The sequence below is a fragment of the Melospiza melodia genome, chromosome 3 (genome assembly GCF_035770615.1).
Source record: "Melospiza melodia melodia isolate bMelMel2 chromosome 3, bMelMel2.pri, whole genome shotgun sequence".
NCBI classification, from domain to species: Eukaryota; Metazoa; Chordata; class Aves; order Passeriformes; family Passerellidae; genus Melospiza; species Melospiza melodia.
The window spans coordinates 120,593,155-120,614,036 of NC_086196.1; the positions used below are offsets into that span (position 1 = coordinate 120,593,155).

At 39.0% G+C, this 20,882-nt stretch overlaps 1 protein-coding gene across 3 annotated transcripts in view; it reads right to left on the reverse strand.

Annotated features, from left to right (window-relative positions):
* KCNQ5 (potassium voltage-gated channel subfamily Q member 5) overlaps positions 1 to 20,882 on the reverse strand; it is a 279,943-nt gene that overhangs the window by 34,749 nt on the left and 224,312 nt on the right. For 2 of the 3 annotated variants that reach the window (XM_063152924.1, XM_063152922.1), the window contains exons 4-9: positions 15,411 to 15,586; positions 14,861 to 14,986; positions 7,915 to 8,025; positions 5,949 to 6,044; positions 2,622 to 2,716; positions 1,064 to 1,090 (exon numbers count right to left, since the gene is read on the reverse strand). In XM_063152924.1, coding sequence (XP_063008994.1) covers positions 1,064 to 1,090; positions 2,622 to 2,716; positions 5,949 to 6,044; positions 7,915 to 8,025; positions 14,861 to 14,986; positions 15,411 to 15,586 — 631 coding nt within the window. The remainder of the gene's footprint in view (positions 1 to 1,063; positions 1,091 to 2,621; positions 2,717 to 5,948; positions 6,045 to 7,914; positions 8,026 to 14,860; positions 14,987 to 15,410; positions 15,587 to 20,882) is intronic. The other variant, XM_063152923.1, reaches the window with a different exon arrangement.

The window sequence follows — 20,882 nt, forward strand, 5'->3', positions numbered from 1 at the left end:
GTACAACTCGGGGCTGGATGTATTTCAGGGGCTGATATGTCATCAACACATTTTTCCTTGGCTTTTCAGTGTTTTCTGCTGGGAGGTAAATTCTGCTATTCTCTGAGCATGCTGATACCACAGTGTCAGCTGCCAAATGCTGGCTGATTCCCATCCCTAATGAATTTCTGAGATAGAGTAATTTCTAGCCACTGAAGCCTTTCCTGTTCCTAAGGATTTGGGCTATCAGTGCAGCAAAGACCAGCATTTTCTCCCAGTGCCTTAGGACATGCCTCTCCAGAGCTTTATTTACCCAGTGAGGATGGCCCTGTCAAGGCTTGCTGCTGCCAGCTGTAGGCAGTCAGAGCTCAGCTGGGATCTCGGCTGGGTGGGAGCCCATCTGGGCTCCTGGCTGACAGCAGTGGGGCTTTCTTCAGCACAGGTACCAGCCTGGCTCCTCTGCTTGAACTGAGCCATGGGGGAGTGCAAGCCATGCAGCCAGGAGGAGGTGAGACACTGCAGTGCTGCTTTCCCCCAACCTCCTATGTCCCAAAATATTCCTTAGGAGGGGATGACAGAAAAGTTAGAAAATGTGGAGACATGGCACTTGAGAAGTCTTGAGAATGCTCCTGCAGAGCAAAGGTGACATCCAACCAGACCCATCAAAGGGTTTCTCCCTGCAATGGAGGGTTGGTGGGCTTCTTGACATTGCCAAATTAAACTATATGTCTCTAATTTCCTCTGCAAATCCTGCATTGATTTTACAGCAGAAGCTGGAGACATGTCCTTGCTCAGGAGCTGGGTCTGGGAAGGCTGGTCCACTGGCTGCTCTGTCATTGTTCAAACTGAGCTTTTCTCAAAGCTACAGCCTGTTAGATGTGTAAAAAATTGCCTATTTTTTCCATAGAAAAACTGGGACAAAGAAGCAAATTTCAGCAGCATATGAGTTTAAAAAGATCCAATTTGTGATTATTATCCATCAATGGTTGCAGTTCATTGAACCTACTGTACAGAACCCAAGACATCTAAAAGCCATTAGGAAACAGCAATTTCACAGATAAAAGAAATAAAAGAAACTACAAACCTGCTAGAAGATTCCCCTTGTTCTTTTCTTCAGGTGAGGGAGTGGGAGGGAAAAACATACTTGTTATGCAGATAGTAATCACATTACTTAGTTAGAGATGATGTTATATGTATGATAGACATAAATGGATATGTTAATTGCTGCACAACACACACATTACATTGCAACCACAAAAACATTCAAGCAAGACTCATAACTACAATGGTTCTGGAAAAGAAACTTTTCAGGTTTTTTAACACATGCATAACATGCTTAGTACATACCACTGCAGACTGAGTTGGCAAAGCACTTAGGCAAAATGCATTGCTGACACATATATAACAGAAAGCTGTAGTTTCTTATTAGATATGTTATTTCTGGTAAATAAAAAGGTTCCATTTTAGCACAGCAATATGCTTATTTAAAATAAGAAGTAGATGCACTTTTGAGGGACAGTCATACTTTAGAATATTTTATGTGGGATACAGCTTCATTATTTATGTAATTTTCTATCCATCCATTTATATTAATGTTGCTTTCAGTCTGTTTGTATATGTAAAATATCAATACTTCATGTAACTTTTAATCTAAAAGGTTCTTTTAGTGTGGAGCAGTTTGGAATTAGAGTTATGGTAATGGATTACTTACGGCTCTGTTCTTGTCAACTCTTTGAAATTCAAAGATCAGCTTTGGATACCCAGCCAAACTTCTTTTTGGCTGAGCTTTTTGGCACACAATTACCTTTTTACTGTCATGTGGATGTTCATCACCCAGCTTTGAGAGAAACCACTAATTCTCTTGCACTGTCTGCAATTAACAACAGTTAAGATGCTTATCAGAGCTTTCCCATAAGGCTCTTAGCACTCTCCTTTTTGATCTTTATCAAGTGTTTTTTACTTCCTGATCTGTGCCCCGTATTGAATCATCAACTTGCTGCCTTCTGCTAAACTTTTATTGAATTATTGAAAAGTCTTGGGCTGCCAGTGCTCTGTGAATTCTCACCCAAACTAAGATATCAAATATTTCCTGTCTGCCAAACTGTGGCAACAGGTCTTTTGAGTCATCTTCTACTGTCTGTATGTATGACTGCATATATAGTTTGTCCTAAGGAAATACTGAATATATCAGAAGTTATGACAAAAAGGAGCAAATTCCCCAGTGCATTCACCTGCAAAATAGCACAAGGCACTCTTTCTTTGGAAAGGTAGATCAGCAGCTACAGCCTTATACAGAGGCACAGGCATAAACATACCATTGAACCAAGGGACAAGCTCTGCATTAAACTTAATATTTTTCTCCTTGAGGATAATTTGGAATGAGGTGAATCATTAACTGTGATGCATGAGTGGGTTGTTGGGAAAATGTTTCTAATGCCTGTGCATTTCTAAGATAAATAGCAATGATTTGTATTTGTTCCTAGGCTCCTACATTATATTGATCTGATTTGTTAGTTGAAATTTTTAATGACAGGACTTGAGAGGACTAAAGACAACAAACCAAGACGAAACAGACAAATACTACTTCTCTATAAGCTTGAACACACATCAAAACCAGCACCAGCTGCCATATTTGTACCTACTTTGTAGGGCTGCAGGTATGCAAGGCCTTCAAATGAGGCTTCCAGGTAGCAATGGAAACTGATTTCTCATCAGCAGCATAACTGCGCCATACACACTACGTGCAGGATATACGGTAAAAAAAGAAAAAACAAGGCAAGAGGGAATAGGGGATGAAACAAAAAATTGAAAAGCAGATTAGTAACTGATACAAGTTGTATCTTTCTCTTATCATTCATAGCACTGATACATGCCTGAGGGGAGGAAGAATACTTTCATAATATCGCCAGGTGGCTGCCATGTTTGTTCGGCTGGCGTCGGTAGAATAAAACCGCCAGGAAGCCTGGTATGGGGAAACAATAGAAAAGCACAAAGGAACCAAGAACATGAAGTGACAATGCCACCACACTGACCACAGAGTGAGGGGATTTTGCTCAGACCAGAATGTGCTTGGTTAGGCTGATTCAGGAAATACCAGTACAAACCTACCAAAACTTTTGTGAATCCCAGTACACCTCATGCAGTAAGATAAGACTTACTGGCTCTATGAAAGCACCAGAAGATATTCAGCACATAAAGGTACTCAGAAAAGCATTGCAGTGATTTATTTATGACAAGTCCATAGGGGACACCCACACAAACTTGCAATCTGACGTGAAGAAAATGTCATAATACATTTGGCAAATCATAATGAAAACCAGAGAAAAAGAACTTAAAAGTAAAGAGAAGCATTCTCTATGGTTTGAAACACTGAAATTATTCATTTTGTGTTTTTAAACATTTAGCAAAAGTGAGGAACCAAAGCATAGCATTGAAAATGTGTCCATTGTTTAGATTTATAATGCATGTAGATAGTAAGATGAGCCTTAGTTCTACAAGCTGGGACATGTTCCCTGATGTCAGCATAACTATATTAATTTGTACTAGCTGAGCATCTGTGCTTCCTGTATATTGTCAACCATTAAATGTCATCTAGGTATTCTTGTATGGAATCTAATACCCTGTGTTTTCCTACTGTGTATCTCCCAGAAACACATCCAGTCTTCATTAACAGATGAAGAACCTGTTACTCATTTTGAAAATTGCTTCATTGGTTGAGCATTCTCATTGTCAAAAATTTCTGCATTATTTTTAATTTGAAACTCTTTGGTTTTGGCTTGTAGCCAGAGTTAGTTGTTATGTTTCTGTCTACTCATTAAATGCTCCAGTAGGTTTTAAGACTTCCTTTCTGAGCTTCTGTGTTCAAATAATTCTCACACTAAATATTTCTTATGAGCTAAAGAAATTGAGAAAGGTATATCCAGACCAAATATTTCACTTTTCTACAGCTATCTATAGGTAAAGGCTCTATCAAAGTGTCTATCTGTGGCAACAGATGAGTTAGCACAGTGTAACTGGTTAGAAAATAGACATTGCCCTGATAAGCTAAAGACAATTAAAAAAACACCTGGGCACTGTTACAGGACCCAATGATATGCAGTTCAGACACATCCTGCATTTATAAACATGAAATTTTCTCCAGTCCTTGACCCATTTTTCCAATGTTTTATTTGCTTTCTCCAATATTTCAGTCTCACTTACAGACTGTAGATGCTGAGTTGATATGTAGCATATTAGTATGAGCATCATCATACACAGTGGTAGGATCAGTCTTCTCATTATGTTACTGGTTCTGTATCTAAGGTCTTTAATAAAACCAGCTGTAGTAACATACTGGGAACTTGTATCAAGCGCTTGACCCTTCTTTCCCTGTCTTTCTCCTCTGTATTTCTCATGCGTGATCACATCCTTTCCTGATTCATTAATGCTGGGATAGAGACATCTTATAATTATCTGGATTCAGTTTCCAGATCAAGTTTTGTATTTTTGTATTAAAACATTTGGCAGTGATCCTTTCACACTAAAAGTCACTCAGATCATCCTTGGTTTTATTCCTGTGTGCATGTTCTCATATTTCCTATGCTGCCAGCCCTTGTGCCTTCAGAAAATATCTTGACCAGCAATTTTATATTAACTTCTGGATCACTGAAAGTGTTGAACCTGTAAATGCTGAACAGCCTTCATCATAGGATCCCACAACAAATGTCTTCCTTTCACAATGATTTTACTTGCTAAGAGTCAATCTCCAAAATCAGGCAGCTAGCTACTCTTACTCTATTTAGCATGCTGTATTACTAATATTTTAGTTGAACTGTTATAAAATAATAATAAGAGCAATATCCAAAACCTAAATCTATTATGTGTTTCGTCTGGCAACCAAATTTGGAAGAAGTAGATCAGAATATATGTGTTAGAAAATATGCCAGACAGTCATTCTAAACTAGACACAAAAGAAGAGGAATTATTTCTGTCAATTATTCTAAAAAATATTAACTTTTAAATATTTAGAATTTAATAATAATTGAACAGTAATAATGGAAAACATTTATTAACTTTAAGAATGCTTCAAAGACAGTCTGACATCTATCACTACTTAGCATGGAACTCTAGCATATTCATACTCAGCTTCTTTATTTGGATTTACTATTTCAAAAATAAAACCCAGCATACATGGCACACATAGAATACTCGGCATCCCAGGAAAATAAACTAGGACTCTAGGAGATTATTTCCCTCCTTTTTTTTCAGTGCATCAAGTAGAGCAAAGTTTGGTGCAAAATGATTCTTTGGAGTATTTTCTCAGTTATAACTAGGACTGAAAGTTAAGGAAAAAGCCAATGCAAAACATTGCATTGGCTTTTTCCTCAACTTTTTGTTGATTTGCACCATCCCATCAGAACAATTTCAGACAATTTCAGACATTTAAAAATTGTTTGTGCCTACATTTCTAACTTTTGAATTGACTCATAGTGAAAGCAATTCTCTGGGCAGGACACGTTTCATCTTCACCAAGTACATCACTCACTGAAATACTCTAAACCCTCTAAATATTCTAAAGGAGATGAAAAGTAGCTTAATATAGGCAAGAGCACTGTGCTGTCAGTTGGATTATCTAGGGATCAATTCTCTTTTTCCAAACAGCTTTCTGACTGCAGGCCTGCATTTGGCATCCTTGCCTCTGTCTCGTTAACATGGATAGAGGAGCAAAAGCTACACACAGAAATGCTGTTATAGTTTGTGTCTTGTTATAGTTTTTCTTGACGATCTTAAAGGTCTTTTCCAACCTAAATGAATCTGTGATTCTGTACAGAATTACAAAAACACATAGCAGTCACTGAACAAAGTTATTTCATGAAACTAACCAATCTGTTAAATATTATTTCCACAAAACTTTCCAAATGGAAATAAGACTTGTTCTAATATGTACTTTAAATCACCTGTGATTATCTTTTTGGTGATTTCATATTTACCTGAATTAGACTTGCAGCTGGATTCCTTCTTTTCTCAAAGTGTTTCTGACGATGCTGTTCCTGCACTTTCAATGCAAATCCTGAACCAAGGATGCCCTGCAATATCATTTTATCAATGTGTAGGTAGTCTTTGAACAAACATACATCATCAATTACGAAGACTTCGTGAAGATGTTACACCATATAGTTGCTTCAGATAACACATTTATGACCAGTGTATGATAGTAGAAGGCACAGAAGCAGTTCCCCTTTTCCTGGTGAAGCAGGAGATTTCTTACATAACATCTGTGGTGCTACCAATGACCACCCATTGCCTGGTTTTGTGCTACACTATGTTCCTGCAACTACCAAGGCCATAGAGATAGATATATATTTATAAAATCAAGCAGGAATATTCAGAGGAACTTGAGTCAGGAATGAGGAAATGACCAGCTGACAGGTACGCCAGATATACATGGACATCAAAGTCCACATCTGCAGAACTTAGAACTTTTGATTTTAGAAAACTTAGAAAATGCATTTCTTCTTGATCTTTCCCATTAAACAATACCCATTGTTCATTCTAGAGGCTATGAAAAAGCTAATTATGAAACTTCTCCTCTTTTAGCCTTTTACCTTTGAGTAAGATAAATCTGATTCTAACTGAATAGATCCAAAAACTGAGGATGTTTTCCTTCTTGACTTGCAAGGAATGTAATAATTTTGCTGGACATGTCTGCATTATAAGGAAGAATATTTCCACTTGATTCTTAGTCCGGATAAAATACTATAAGAAGTGCAAAAGTTTCCCACATACCTCTTCTTTTACAGACAGATTCAGCACTGAAGTATTTATGAGGAAAACTAGTATCTGTACATAGATATGACATGAGGAACAAAAGTTGTGGCATCTCTAATATGTAAGGGTATTAATCTTTTCATTGTAGTGCTGCTAAGACTAGCTTTCTTGTTAGTGGTGACTAGGTGACAAAAGGAATTAATTACAGTAGATGTCAATAAATGTCAAGGATTCACAAACAGGTAATGGGTTATAATTATAATGCATTATAGTATGTCAAAGATACTGAAATACTCATTGTAGCTAGAGTAAGAAATAAATGCAGTACACCAGATGATTTGATGCTGTTGACAAATTAATATTTTTAATCTTGGTTTATCTATATAGTTGAAAACAAATGAAGTATTATAATATCCATGTTTTATAATGATTTACAGATAAAGCATATGAGTATTAAAATACCAAAAGACATTGCACTGGAAACAGTACAAAAATTACAAATACCACTTCTCATTCAATGCTTATTCAAAACTAATTAAAAAAAGGAGATTCACTCAAAAACCTGAGAATTTATTTCTGAAGCTACACTATATTTTAGTCATTAGATAATTGCCAATTCCATTAGTCTCTTGAACATTGATAGAAAAAACATAAATAAACTGCAATGTTTATTTAGTTATTCACAGAAAATGATAGTTGCATCTTTTGCATTCAACAACATTAACCATTAGTTGATTTAAGGCCTTCTACTACTCTTTGTCAGTAGATTGTATGGCTGTACAAAACATGCTATTAGAAATATCTATTTTTTCACTATAATCTAAGTTAGAAAAACATATAATGTGCTTTTATTTTTATTTTGTTTTGAAAAATTTGAAAGAAAAGCAGTAATATATGTCACAATTCATAACAAAAGGAAGGATTTTCAACTTTACAAAATAGTATGTAACCTAATTTAGGGTTATTTCCCAGTTTTGTCCGTGCCAGAGAAACTTCCCAAAACTAAACCAAGGACAGCAAACCTTTTCTTTAGATTTTGGATCGCACTTCACTAGTGTTGTTGCAGAGCAAAAAGCCTTAAAGAGTTGGTCTTCATGTGGACAGCTTCCTTGAGCTTTTTGTATCATAACAGTGGCAGGACCTACAGGAATTTCTATTATTTTTTATTAATTTTATAGGCATACTCACAGCAGGTAGTGCAAAGAAGGAAATGCCAAGTAGAGCAAATCCTGCAGAAAGCAACCTTCCAAGCCAAGTCAGAGGAGTTTTGTCTCCATAGCCAATGGTTGTCAATGTGATCTAAAAAGAAATGAATGAACAAAATGGTTTACCAGAACTCTCTGACAGATTAGTTGCAGATTATTTACATTGCATGAAGCAGCATTTCCACTAATTAATCCAAGACATCTGAAACATATAGCTGTTTCTAAAAAAATGAACATAAATATACTAACATTGACTCTTTTCTGTGAAAATGTAATACTGTTTTTGACTAAATAAAACTGAGATAAATAAGAAATGTGAGAAAAACATCTAAATAAGTAGTAAGTTTAAAAAGAATGAAAAATTACATTGATCTCAAATTTGAGGCAAATGGTAGGAAATGATATAAGTTAGGAAGAAAAAAAGTGTTTTTTTCCATAGATGTGAAGGTGTTTCACCTGTTTTCTGCAGGAGAATATAACTATATGTATTTGTCTAGCTAAAGAAATATAAATTACATTGAGATAGTACTGGAAAAATATAGGAGGGAAGAAGTTGATGCTTGCAGATGATATAAAGTCAAAGGAATTGCAAGAAGCAGCTGCATTTTCTGTAAACCCATCAGTATGATTTGAAGTGAATTATCTTCTGAAACACAAAAAACACCAAAGAAAAGCTGGGAGGGACTCCAAGTAAAGTTTCTGGTCCTTTCCCCTTCCCCTGACAGGCTCAGATGCACCTACTTCACTCCTGACATGAAGGTCCAAGGGTTCCTGCGCAGCAGCAGAGGCAGAGGTGCCTTGGGCTGTTGGACCACGTTAGCTCAGAGCTGCCTGTGGACAGGCCAAAGAGAAGGGGGAGGCAAGCTTTGGTGCAGCTGGGAGGGCTCATTGACCACTGGCCATGATCAACGTGGCCACTGAGATAATGGTGCATGGTTGGGGCTCACTGAATACATCTTGAAGGCAAAAGATGAGTCTGAGGGCTTTCCCTGAGCCAAGGAATTGCCCTCCAGGCTGCTTGTTGCCCAGGAAGCACACCAGTCCCATGTCTGGGGGCTGGACTGGCAGAAGAGCTGTGTCTGTGTGCTTTCACAGAGGTCAGGCCCATGCAGCTGCCCGGCGTGGGCAGCTGGAGAGGGCAGGGCAGAGCCAGGATTCCTGAGGGCCGGCCGGCAGGCTGCGGGGCACGTGCTCCGGCAGCGGCACACGATGTTAAAGGACAAAGACAGACAACAGCAGGCCGAGTGCCAGCGACTCCGGGGCCTGCTATTAGGGAGAACATGTGCATGGAGAATTATTTTACATCGTGTACCAAATGTGGGCAAGTTCAGGCTCAGCAAATATTCTGGCAGCAACAGATTCTTCAGGAAATTGCCTTCTAGAGACATTATTTTGCTTCCAGCTTCCTCAAAGTCCGTTCCTAGGCAAGACGGCCAAAACAATTCTATTTAATGTCAGGGTCACCACGGGACAAAAGAAGGAAAGTCTTTTGGAAGTAATTAGATTTCAACTATTTAGGACTCTGTAGATAGTAAACAGTGCTTTTAATTGCTCCCATTGTTGGGAACAAGCTGCGGGTGTAATTTACCCTGAGAAAGCCACAGGGACTAAGAGAGAGAGATGAATTCTGGCTGCAGCTGAAATTTCAAGTGGTTATCAAGTCTCAAGTTTTGTAACACTAGCCTGATCACAGACACACCACCTTGAAAGGCTATCAGGTCTCACTCTTCCTTGCTCCTCTTCACTTCCCTGCCCCATCTTCTCTTCTGAGCCTTTTCAGGACTCAGGCAAGCCAATGCCACCCAGGAAGGGACAGAAAATTATCCACATTTCTGTGTGGTTTGTTTCTGCTGCTTTGGTCCGTTGTGTCAGCTCACAGATGTGCCTAACAGGCTCCAGAGCCTGCTCAAGGCAGCGAGAGACTGAGATGGAGTAAGAAGGAGGAAGGAACATGAGAATGCAACTCTCTCATCTCAGAGATGAGCTGGTGCAGCCATGGTCTTGGCCTGGCAGAGGGGATTGATCTGTTTGTGGAAGAAGATAATCACAGCTCTTCACATCAGAGGGCAACTGCAGAACAGTCTGAGGCCCAAGAGGAATGAAACACTTGAACAAATGAATCCCTGAATAAAAAGTTCCTCAAAATTTGTTTCCAGGCCAGTTATTGAAAAGCAGTTTGGAGCTCTGGAATGAGCCCGCTTTCTTGGCTTCCATCCAGCTCCCTATCTCTGCCAGTCGCTGGAAAGTACAGAGATATCTCCTGTCTGGGCTGATGAGAGGGAAACAGAACCAAGCGTCACCTGCATATTAATGATATTGCCACCGAACTGTATTCCAAAGAAGTCAGAGATAAACTTGAACCTTTGGGACCTGACATCTGAGAGCAATCCAAAACCAGGAGCAGTCACACAGAGTCTATCTCTGAAATTTCTCCAAAGAAAATAACGAGACCCTATTAAGCCTTTCCCTCAATTCTTCTAGGTACTAAGGACTTAACAGTATCAGCATGTGATTAAGAATATCAGTGGCTTCTTGCTTTATTTGAGCTATTTTATCTCAGGATGGTCTTTACAGGGGTGTATAGGTGTCAGCACCATGCTGTACTGTCTTACTCAACACTGAGTAAAGGGGTTTGATCTTCATTTTATATTACTCTCACCACACAACTAAGAAAATGTTTTCTGGACAACTTCAAAGTTGAGTTTGGGAATAATCCACTGCCTCTTTGTAAGTGCTGCTGGTGAACCATTGGCCGGGCCTTGACTGGCATAATCCTGAGACTAAATTAACTGTGCAGGGCGTGGAAAACTACTGGATGTGAAAACATGACAACATAAGAAATTTCCAGAATCACTGACAATTATGCAAGAAGCAGGCAGAAGTTACAGCTAGCATTGTGTGGGTAAGAGAAGTGGCCAAAGTGCAAAGGTAACTTATTGTATCCTAAAATGAACGACTTGGGCTTGTCTGAAAAAAAAAACCAACTAGTGCCACCAGAGTTGTACTAGGGCATCTGAACAGGGACCACCCACAAGAGAGGCAGCAGACTGTCCAACAGATCTCTGATGGTACTGTATGCCTTTGTCTAAGCAGCTGAATCCTACTCCGGCATGGCTAAATGGGCTACCTGAGTCCTGTCTTTTACACCAGATGCAAACCATTCCATTTTGGTTACTTGTGTAAATGAGAGGTCTGGACAGACTAGTCAAAGTAGGCAGTGTCGTCTGGCCAGGCTCATAGCTTACAAAGATGATAGAACATCTATTATCTCATTGCTGGAGCTAATAAATATGCTAATACAAATGAGGTAATATAATAACGAATGTGATGATATAACTTAGATCACTTCAATTAGATGAGATAGGACTCAGGAGGCCATTCTCTACCCTAATATTTCTTTCTGATGTCATTTTATGTTCTCCTAGCAGTACTCACCTTTTGAATTGTTACCTGACATCACTTAAATGAAAAAAATATAGTTTGCTCATGGTATCATTACACTAAATGGGAAAAATTTCATCAATGTTAACTCACTTGAGCTAGTCATTGTGCCAATGTAATTCAGTGTAATATGTTTTGTTCACTAACGGGACACTGTGGAATGCCAGAGCCATTCTGCATTCAACTGTAACTATTGGGTGTTACTAGAAAATAAAGACTTTTTAAGAGAAATTCTGTCAAATGTGTAAGAAGGACAGAAACTTCAGCTGCATTACATTTGCAGCTAAAGCTAATTAATGTACAAACTAAATGTCACTGTAAGTGACATTTAGTTTGTTAACAGTTCTAGTTAACATCAGTATATCTCAGAAATGGTTTGGTTTTGAAGTAGATAGGTTTTTTAATTGACCTTTTGTTCCCATATGGCTTTATTATTTTCTTCTGTTAAATGAATTTATCTTCTCTACCAAAGCAAATTCTGAACTTGAGCTCTTCATATAACACACACCATTGTGTACTGCTGTGTTAGGCAGCACTGTGGAGACCCCAACCACAAGAATATTCACAGTAGTAACATTAACATGATGATTCAGTAGCAGGTTGCACAGTACAGCATCAAATTGCAAATACAGTGGAGTATTCATATGTAAATTTGGATGCCATATCCTGCCTTTCATTTCTGTATATAAATATGGGTTTCAGAAATTGAACCAGTGAAATAACCATAGCAGTGTATGATCCTCAAGTAACGTGAATTAATGAATGGGTTAATTGCAGCATGCTAGTGCTGCTCCTGTAAGGAGAAGAATAAGTGCCTCTAAAAGATTGAAATTTAGGGTAACTTTTTGTACCTGACTTTGATGCAGCCTTTTCTTTCTCGTACCTCTGCCATGACAAAATTCAGTCCAGAGTTTGGTACATAATCTGTGGTTTAAGTCAGAACAACTTTTGCAAATAAACAAATCAATGAGACTAAGCCTTGATTTCCCCTAAAATGCCATACAGTCTGTCCTTTTCAAATCTCTGCATGTGGGTTACTCTGGCAGTAAAAACAACCATGACTAAGAAGCACATTATGCATTTCCCACATACTGTTTTACATATTGTGAAAAAAATTACTATTATTAAAATGGCAAAGACATCAGGTAAGGGGGAACAGTGATTGATTTCTAGTAAGTTTGGGCACTTGCTTAAGTGCATTAAAAACTTAAATGTATTAATTGGAAACTATGGAAAGAAGAAAATATATAGAAAAATACAAGTTATACTGTTTTCAGGTTTTAAAATAAACTTTGTTGTTTTTCCTGCTGAAATCTAGGCAAGATTCCTGATTTTCTCAGTTGCACTACTTATGCAACCTCTGAGTCATGCACTTTCACTTAATAGTGTACAAAATATTTTAAGCACCACTTTATACAATGATTATTTCCTAGCAGGGTTTTTCCTTAAAAAATTGCAGTCAGCAGGTAGTGGAGAAGCAAATTCTAAAATAAAGGCCTTGTTCCTGCTGCTAGAGCTGCTCACGGAGAAGGATCTGGATCTAACACGAGCCTCAGTCAGATGCCAGTGGAGCTCTGAGTTTGCTGGGACTTTCTCATTCCTTGTGCACACATTTCCCCATTCCAGCTGGCAGGTGGGTACAATCCTCTGCCCAGCCCTCTCCCTGCCTGTGCAGGGCTAAGGCACACAGGGCCTTCCTTGCAGAGAGGTAGAGGCTTTTTCCTGGGGAATCAAATGTCTGAAAAGATGCATTCCCAAGAACATGCACAGCCACAGGAGAGTCTCTTGCAGGAGCACATCCCCACTGCCACCCTAAAGGGGCAAGGGTGTTTTCAGACTGCCAGAGCTGGGGTACCCATCAGTCAGGACATCAGCATCCAATGCCAGAAGCTTCACAACCTGATCAATACAGGAAGGTTAGAAAGCCTTAAGGCACACTCAGAACTCAACTTTTGAAGAAATGGGAAACAAAATAAACTACAGAGATGCAACTGAATGCAAAACCTTGTGTCATCACTTCAGCCAGGATGAATTCTGTGTGTGTTTGTACTACAGGATAAAATGTGTATTTTATCAGTGATCTGCCTTGCTTGCTCTAAAGCAACAAGTTCCAGCAAAATATATTTCTGAATGTTTGTAAATGCACACATAATATTTAGTAGGTCTGGCTTTTCCAAGCTCCCAATTTTGTGTAGTGATAACACAGAAATACAGTCTCTAGGGAAGACATGCAACAAATTACTAGCCCTTAGATGAACAAATTTCAAATACACTAACTACCCCTAATAATAGTGAGTGACCTTGACCTTAGCTCAAAATGCAGACAAAACTTCTTACAAATATTCTCAATAATTTAAGACATTCTGGAAAGGGCTTTTGTGCAGTGCCTGTGTGCATGCTCTGAGCCTGCAGATACTACTAAATCTAGGTGGAATCCTGTCAGCAAAATGTCTGAGGTGAGAAAGCTTCATTTTGGTATCCCTCTGATAAGAAAAGGTGGCAGAGGCTGGCTCAGGTTTCACACTTATTCCAAGGAAACTAATGAGTGCTCTATGTTATTGTCAGCATTAATGATCTCCCAGGTATCATTTCACTACCCAGACATTGCCAGAGCACACTCTGTGTGTTCTACTGCATAAGAAGGAAAAGAAAAGCAGTTTAATACTGCCTGACAATAACTGCCTTAGGCTTTGTTGGGGCAGATTTCTTAAGCTGCTTAAGTAACTCTCACACAGTGGAGAAGTCTGGATCACTACAGGACATTTTTAAGCAAAAAACCCCTACACATTCTGCCATTAAAAAAAGAAATCAAAACTTCAAACTTAGGCCTTTTTTTGTTCATTGAAAGCCTGGTTTCTTTAACAATATTCATATAATCCTCCTTCAGAAAAGCAGTCAGGCATGTACTTAGATCCCACAGATTTCAACAAAGTAAAAACAATTGATTTGATAGCTAACCATGATCTCAAGTATACCTGTAAAAAATAACACTGTGGAACCAGAATTGACATACTTATTCTTGGTCTTTGTCCTCCAGGTACAGAGGAAGAAGAAACAACATGTTTTAAAGGGCACTGATGATACTCTCTTGCCAAAGCTGATGTAAGATTTTTCCCCTCTTTTTTCCTGACACTTTTTCCTCTTCCTGCACTGCCATTTAGAGCCCTCTGGTTTGTATCAAAACAGCTCTTTGTGGGGCCATGTTACAAACTATATTACTGAAAGGCTAAGGGTTAAAAAGTACAATGCTTTCTGGTCTGGTTTGCAGCAGAAACACATAAACAGCTGTTCTGCTGGATGGACTGAAATAATCTGTCAATGTGCAAATGAATAGCTGAAGGAGGAAGCTTCTCAGACCATTTTTTGTCAGTGAAAACAATTCACTGAACAGTTAAAATAATTCACACTAAGTTAAAATCCTCAGTAGGTGAAATTCAAAGCACTTTAGCATAGTGGTTAGAGAGTCCATGTTATTTTTCTGTACTTACCGTGCCCCACCAGAGAGCATCTGCATATGTGGAGAATTCGGTATTTGCATCTTTTTCCACCAAATAAACCAGGAAAGACGAAAAGATGAGTACTAAAAATCCTATGTACCAGGCTGTGATTAATTCCTAGATAAAAAAGAACAGAGATCAATTCCCATTTTATGGATTGACATTTCAAGAAGACATCATGAAAATATCTATGTAAATGCTTTTTTGGCATCTGTGCAGTTATGAGTCAAGTGCTTCCCTTGGATACAAATTTTCTCTGAAAGTGGACAAGATCTACTCTAATGGTTTGCTCCAGCAACATCCCCACCATATAACAAATTACAGCTGCCCATCAAGGAAAAGCATTTTCAAGATCTCTGAAAACTGTTAGCGTTAAACATGGCCTGGTGTATTGGTGTTAGTTCATATTACAATTGATGTTACTTCAGAAAATTTGGGATATTCTGCTCAAAACTGATGAGTGCTTATTTCCTTGGTCTCTTGTTGAATCACATCAAGTGAAGCTATCAACCAGACACAATTAGTATCTAGGATTACATACCTTGCTATGTGCATAAACTACAGAACCTAACAATTTCCAAGTGCCTCCTCTTCGGTCCATGCGCACCATACGAAGGATCTGTAGAAAACGAAGACTTCTCAGTGCTGATGTTGCAAAAATGTTACCTTGAGTTTTTGCAGAAACAACTGCTATTGAAGCGATGAGAACAATGATGTCTGAAAGAAATACATTACAGAAAGCATTAATGTCCAAGTGTCGGTAAAAAGTACACACATCTACATACATGAGCTGAATAAGAAGGACAAAAGAGATTCCCACTCCTATAGTCGGTGGGAATCCAAAACACAGGGATTCCTGTTTGAGACAGGGATGTGAGATCAGAGCTGGTGTCAAAAGCTACCTCAGGAGTCTCCAGGGTGAAAAGTGAGGGTTACAATTTCCAAAGTATACAGACAAAAGGAGCAGTCTTGAAGAAACCTCATGTAGGAGCTTTGAAACCTGATGTAGCAAACTGTACAAATCAGTAGATAGATTAGAATTTTCCCCCTTTATCTATCTTTCCATAACAACTTCTCTGTCCAAAGAAAAAAAGAATACTAAGGTAAGAAAAAACTAGGGCAGGCCCAGAGGTGAGAGTCTGGTAGAATTGGTCTTATGAGCACAGTACTGATTTCCTATGAAAACAGACACTGTGTGTTTGAGAATGTAGTTTCTGGACACAACTGCCCTGATGTACCATTTTCTGGAAGGGAGGAAATACAGCACTGGGTATTCAGAAGCATTCCTTTAGCTGGAAGCCTGGAAAGTTAGTTGAAGCTCAGCAAGTGTTAGGATTTATTTCCTCAGGTCACAGATTCAAACAGTGAGAGTGACTTTGGTGTGCACGAACTAATCAGCCAGCTGTCCTTAGAGCCAGAACAGCATTTAAGGGGAGAGGAGGAGAAGCAGCAGAGTGATGGTACTCAGATGCTGTGAGAAGGCATAATGTCCTTTTACAAGGATTGGGGTAGACATGCTGCTATGCATGGATTAGAAAAGCACAGAACAAGCTCTGTTCTTCCTCACCTCATGATTAATTCCCTGGCAAACTTTAAAAGCCTAAAGAGCCCTTCTAAGAAATACCTGATTTTAATCTTAGGGTTTTGTGGTGTTTGTATGTTTCTATGCAAGGATAATCTAAATCCGTGTTTGTTGGTGAATAATTGAAAGCAGGTTCTTGTTGATACAAGTTTTACTTCTTTTGTGTTGGCTAGAAACACACATCTTGTCCCCAGCATAGCTCCTACAAGAATGATCCAGATAGTGATTAAATACAAAGCCAAGGGTACAGATAATCTGTTTCTGTGGATTGTCCTGATAAATTGTGGAACTTTTGACACAAGGGGATAGAAGGTTTAAAACCTTCTGGATGGTCTTAGGGGAGAAGATTTAATCCCGGGCTAATTAATACCAAAAGCCCACTTCTGGCTCAGGATGTCTTCAAGTAGCAGATGTTGGGGGCTGAGAAACTCTTGTAGAGAAATATCACTGAGTGTTTGGCCTGCTTGTGCAATCCTCCCTGGCTGTTCACTGTTGGCTGGTGTCACTGTTTGACGTCCCATGTTGGCCTAGGCTGACCTTCTGCCTGTTTTATGCTCTGACATTTTAAAATGTCTTTGGCTACTACATCGGTGGATTGTAGGTGGCTACTTCATAATTGGGTACCAAAAATGCTGGTTTTGATTCTGAATCCAGTAAGTTCAGAGTTGAAGAAGAGTCAGAAGTGGACATGGCATCTTTGCACAGTACAAATCTCAAGCTCAAAACAACTAGATGCAGGAGGTCTGGGTGAGAATTGAGAAATAGGAAAACTGACTAGGAAAGGTTAAGGACATCACAAATTCTAACAGCGATCAGAAAAATAGATGGACTTGGATTGACTTGGACTTGAGCTCCACATGAAGATATTTAAATTTAGGTGTCTACATGTGAAGCAGGTGTCTAAACTCCCCAGGCAGCACAAGGTAACCACGTCAGCTGAGAGAGGTGCAGCTAATCCTCAGGAAGGCTTCTGCTGGCTGCTCAGCTGCCTCACACTTCAGGCTTGGCACAAGGAAGGCTTAATTCAGCTGCCCAAATTTATTTGTCCAGTGCCATTTGAGATGCCTTAAGGTATCTGAGATATCCCCTAGATCTGGCAGCTATGTTCTTGGACCTGGAAAAGCTATACTCTTCAGGAGAAGTGCCTGGGGAGCAGGGAATATCGTGTAACAGGGGACAGGCACCACTGTGTACCCTCCTGAACTGAACCCTAGATCCTGATTGACTATACTGCCAGCACAGACACGTAGCACACATGTACCCACCTAAAGCAAACTTCTTTCTATATTTAGTTGTGTTTATTGGGATCCAAGACTAACATAGAAGGTGCTGGAATGTCTTGAGCAATATGAACAGTGCTGAAAAAACAGTGTCCCTGGTGACTGACATGGTGGCAGGGTGATCTTGGCTTGTCCCAGTGACTCTGAGAGGAGCAGCAATGGAACAGCCATTTTTATTTAGTAGTGAGTGGCTAGCAGCAAGTTAGAGATCATTAGAAGAGCAGTGTATGCCCCTAAAAATCATTATTAGGACTTTAAAAAGAATAAGGTCACCCAAAATATTGGGAATTATGCATTTGGTCCAGAAATTATTAAAATGCTTACTGGGGGTTTTGGTCACCCTCCACCACTTCTAATAGGACAATGTTTTAAAAAATTCAGTGACTTGCTCCTGCCCTTATTCTTACTTATTCCAGAGCTCTGACAGGTTTTTTTTATAACACAGAGTTTTGTGAAGGCCTCCCACTGCAAAAGATTCAAATTAATTCTGTCTTGCCAGCAGAGCACAGCCTCTGCCCTGCCCTGCTGGGAGCTCTCTGCCCCAGTGAGGGTCTCTGGTCCCCTCTGAACATGAGAGACGAAGAAGACAACAGTAACATAGTTGTTTTATCCTTTTTTAAAAGCGTTCGTCCAAAGGAGTTATCTACTTGAGTATGCTCTTCTATCTGGAGGGCAAGGATGAGGTTCTCCCTAAAGGAAAGAAAGGTGGAGGAAAAAGAGGAGCAGGAAATGCACTGGAACCTGTTTGAAAAACAGCTGAAGGGAAGAGAATCCTCCTAGACCAGTGGTGGTTTTATTTCACACTTTGCTCTCTCATCTTCTTCACTCTTCACATCCTCAACTCCCATCAAGACTCTATCCCTAAGTTCTCAGCTGGAAATAGGGAAGGTAAGAATGTGTCCATTGCCCTTCCTGGCTGTGTTTCCCTAGGAGGTAGGGAAGGCAGGCAGGCACATTATTTCAGTGTAGTGTAACTTGTTAGGAACATGTGTAAGATAAATCAAAATAAACCTTTCTTGGAATGAAATCAGAGTCCTAAGAAAAGTTTGCAATTGTTGAAAGTCACTTTTGAGTATGTTAAAACTGCTTGATTTTCTTACCTAAACATACCCTGGAAAAAAGGAAAAGTTAAATATATTATGATTTTTCTCTGTGCCATAATTTTATACAATATGCTTCAGATGGCATTTGCCCTTTTTAAACCAAGAGAGAAAAATATTATTCTGAACTTCCTTTTATATTGGAATTGAATGTAGCTAAAGTCTCTGTGATATTTCTGTATTTCTGTACAAGACTTTCCCAGATTTCTATTACTATTTTCCTCTTTATCTTTTAGAGGCAAAAATAGGAAAACAGGTAGAATTAGAGATATTTCATTTAATTTAATGGGCTCTCAGTTTTCACTCTGAATCTTTCTGTAAAGCACCAGAAAAGATTCAGATGTGAGACTGGGTAATGGGCAGTATAATTCCAACTTTTCTATAATGACTTACTAAAAGACAGAGGTTTCTAATGTACATTTATCCCTTTGTTTATTTTTTCCCTAAGCTAATATCTTATGTATGATCTCCCAAAATGTTAAGCCTCTCTTCAGCCATGATGATGATTTTATTCACCCTTTAGAAATATGTCTCAGATTTTTATCCTTGCAGATAACAATCTCCCTCATTAACTCTAATCTGAGATTTCAAATAATCTCAGCAGCTTTTGCATTGGTCGTTTTGAACACTTAATTTCAAATGAAATTTCAAACAACTAGTTCTTTCACTTCAGACATTTCACCTAGTACCACTCACTAAACCCCTGAGATAACACAAAATTTTGTGCAAATGAACTGATGAAAACTCATGAGTGTAACAGATTACACTTATGTATTGTCCAGTGTCACTACAACAGTAACAAAGAACACAAGTAACTGAAGTCCAGTAATGTGACTACCCCAAACTTACACAACTCATGCAAGATCTGCCAGTCCAAGTTCCCCACCTCACGGAGGAAGGTCGGTGTTGGGCTGCCTTAGGCTGCTCAAGTTTGGTCAGAAACTCTGGATTGCTTGTCTTACTGATGGAGCTGTGGTTGGCATTCCTAAACTATCAGCATTTCTAAAGCCAGCTGGGAGATTAATAATGTGACTGCTAGAATAATAATGGTAGAAAAGAAGGCATCATAAATCATCACAAGGGATTGTTTTACTTTTAATGACTTCTCCAATGCAACTTTCCTAGCATGAGCTTCTTGGATGTTGTGAGATTTTACAGCATCCATAGGTGTCATGGGAATGAACCCAGCTAAAGGGGGAAACACAAAAGCTATACTTGGATATTGTGCCATGTCCCAACACCTTGATGTACCATCAGGACAATCTCTAAAGTTACAGAAAGAATGTCAGGATGGGTTTTACAAGGGCATGTAATGATGGAACAAGGGGGAATGGCCTTACTGAGAGAGGGTTGGGAATGAATCCTTTCCCAGATGTGTTCAAGGCCAGGCTGGATGGAGCTTTGAGCAGCCTGGTGCAGTGGAAGGTGTCCCTGCCCATGGCTGGGGGCTGGAACTAGGTTTTGCTTCTCTCAACCCAAACTATTCTGTGAGTCTATGATTATTGGGAAAAATAATCAATGACAATCTCTCATCTGCTGAAAGCACATGCTCATACTAACGCACAAACCTGCATCATCTTTCTCTTTTTCATATTCTTCAAAGAAAGAATAAGTTTAGAGGAGCTTTGCCTGCTGCCTGCATTTAATGCTAACATGGTGAAACATCCTTTCCTTTAAATAGAAAGGATAGTTTGAGACAGTACAGGTTAAATTAATCTTGTGAATTTTTTGTCTTTTATATTATCTGAATAGAAAAATGAATAATATTAATAATTTTTGGATCATTACTAGGTCATCAAAGTAGTATTTGCTATAAATTCACAGAAAATGCTGAGAGTTCACACATTCTTATTAAGAATAGGCAGGAAACATCAATGGCTGTCAATTACTGTGTCTGCACCAGCTACAGATCAGTAGAGAGGCAACAAACTAGGACAGGAGTACGGCATATCTGCCCCCAAAACTGCAGAATTAAGCTGAAAATCTCAAGAGGTTGTTTTATCTAGCCTGCAGCTATATTAACTCACAAAGGAAATTAACTGGGCAATTGT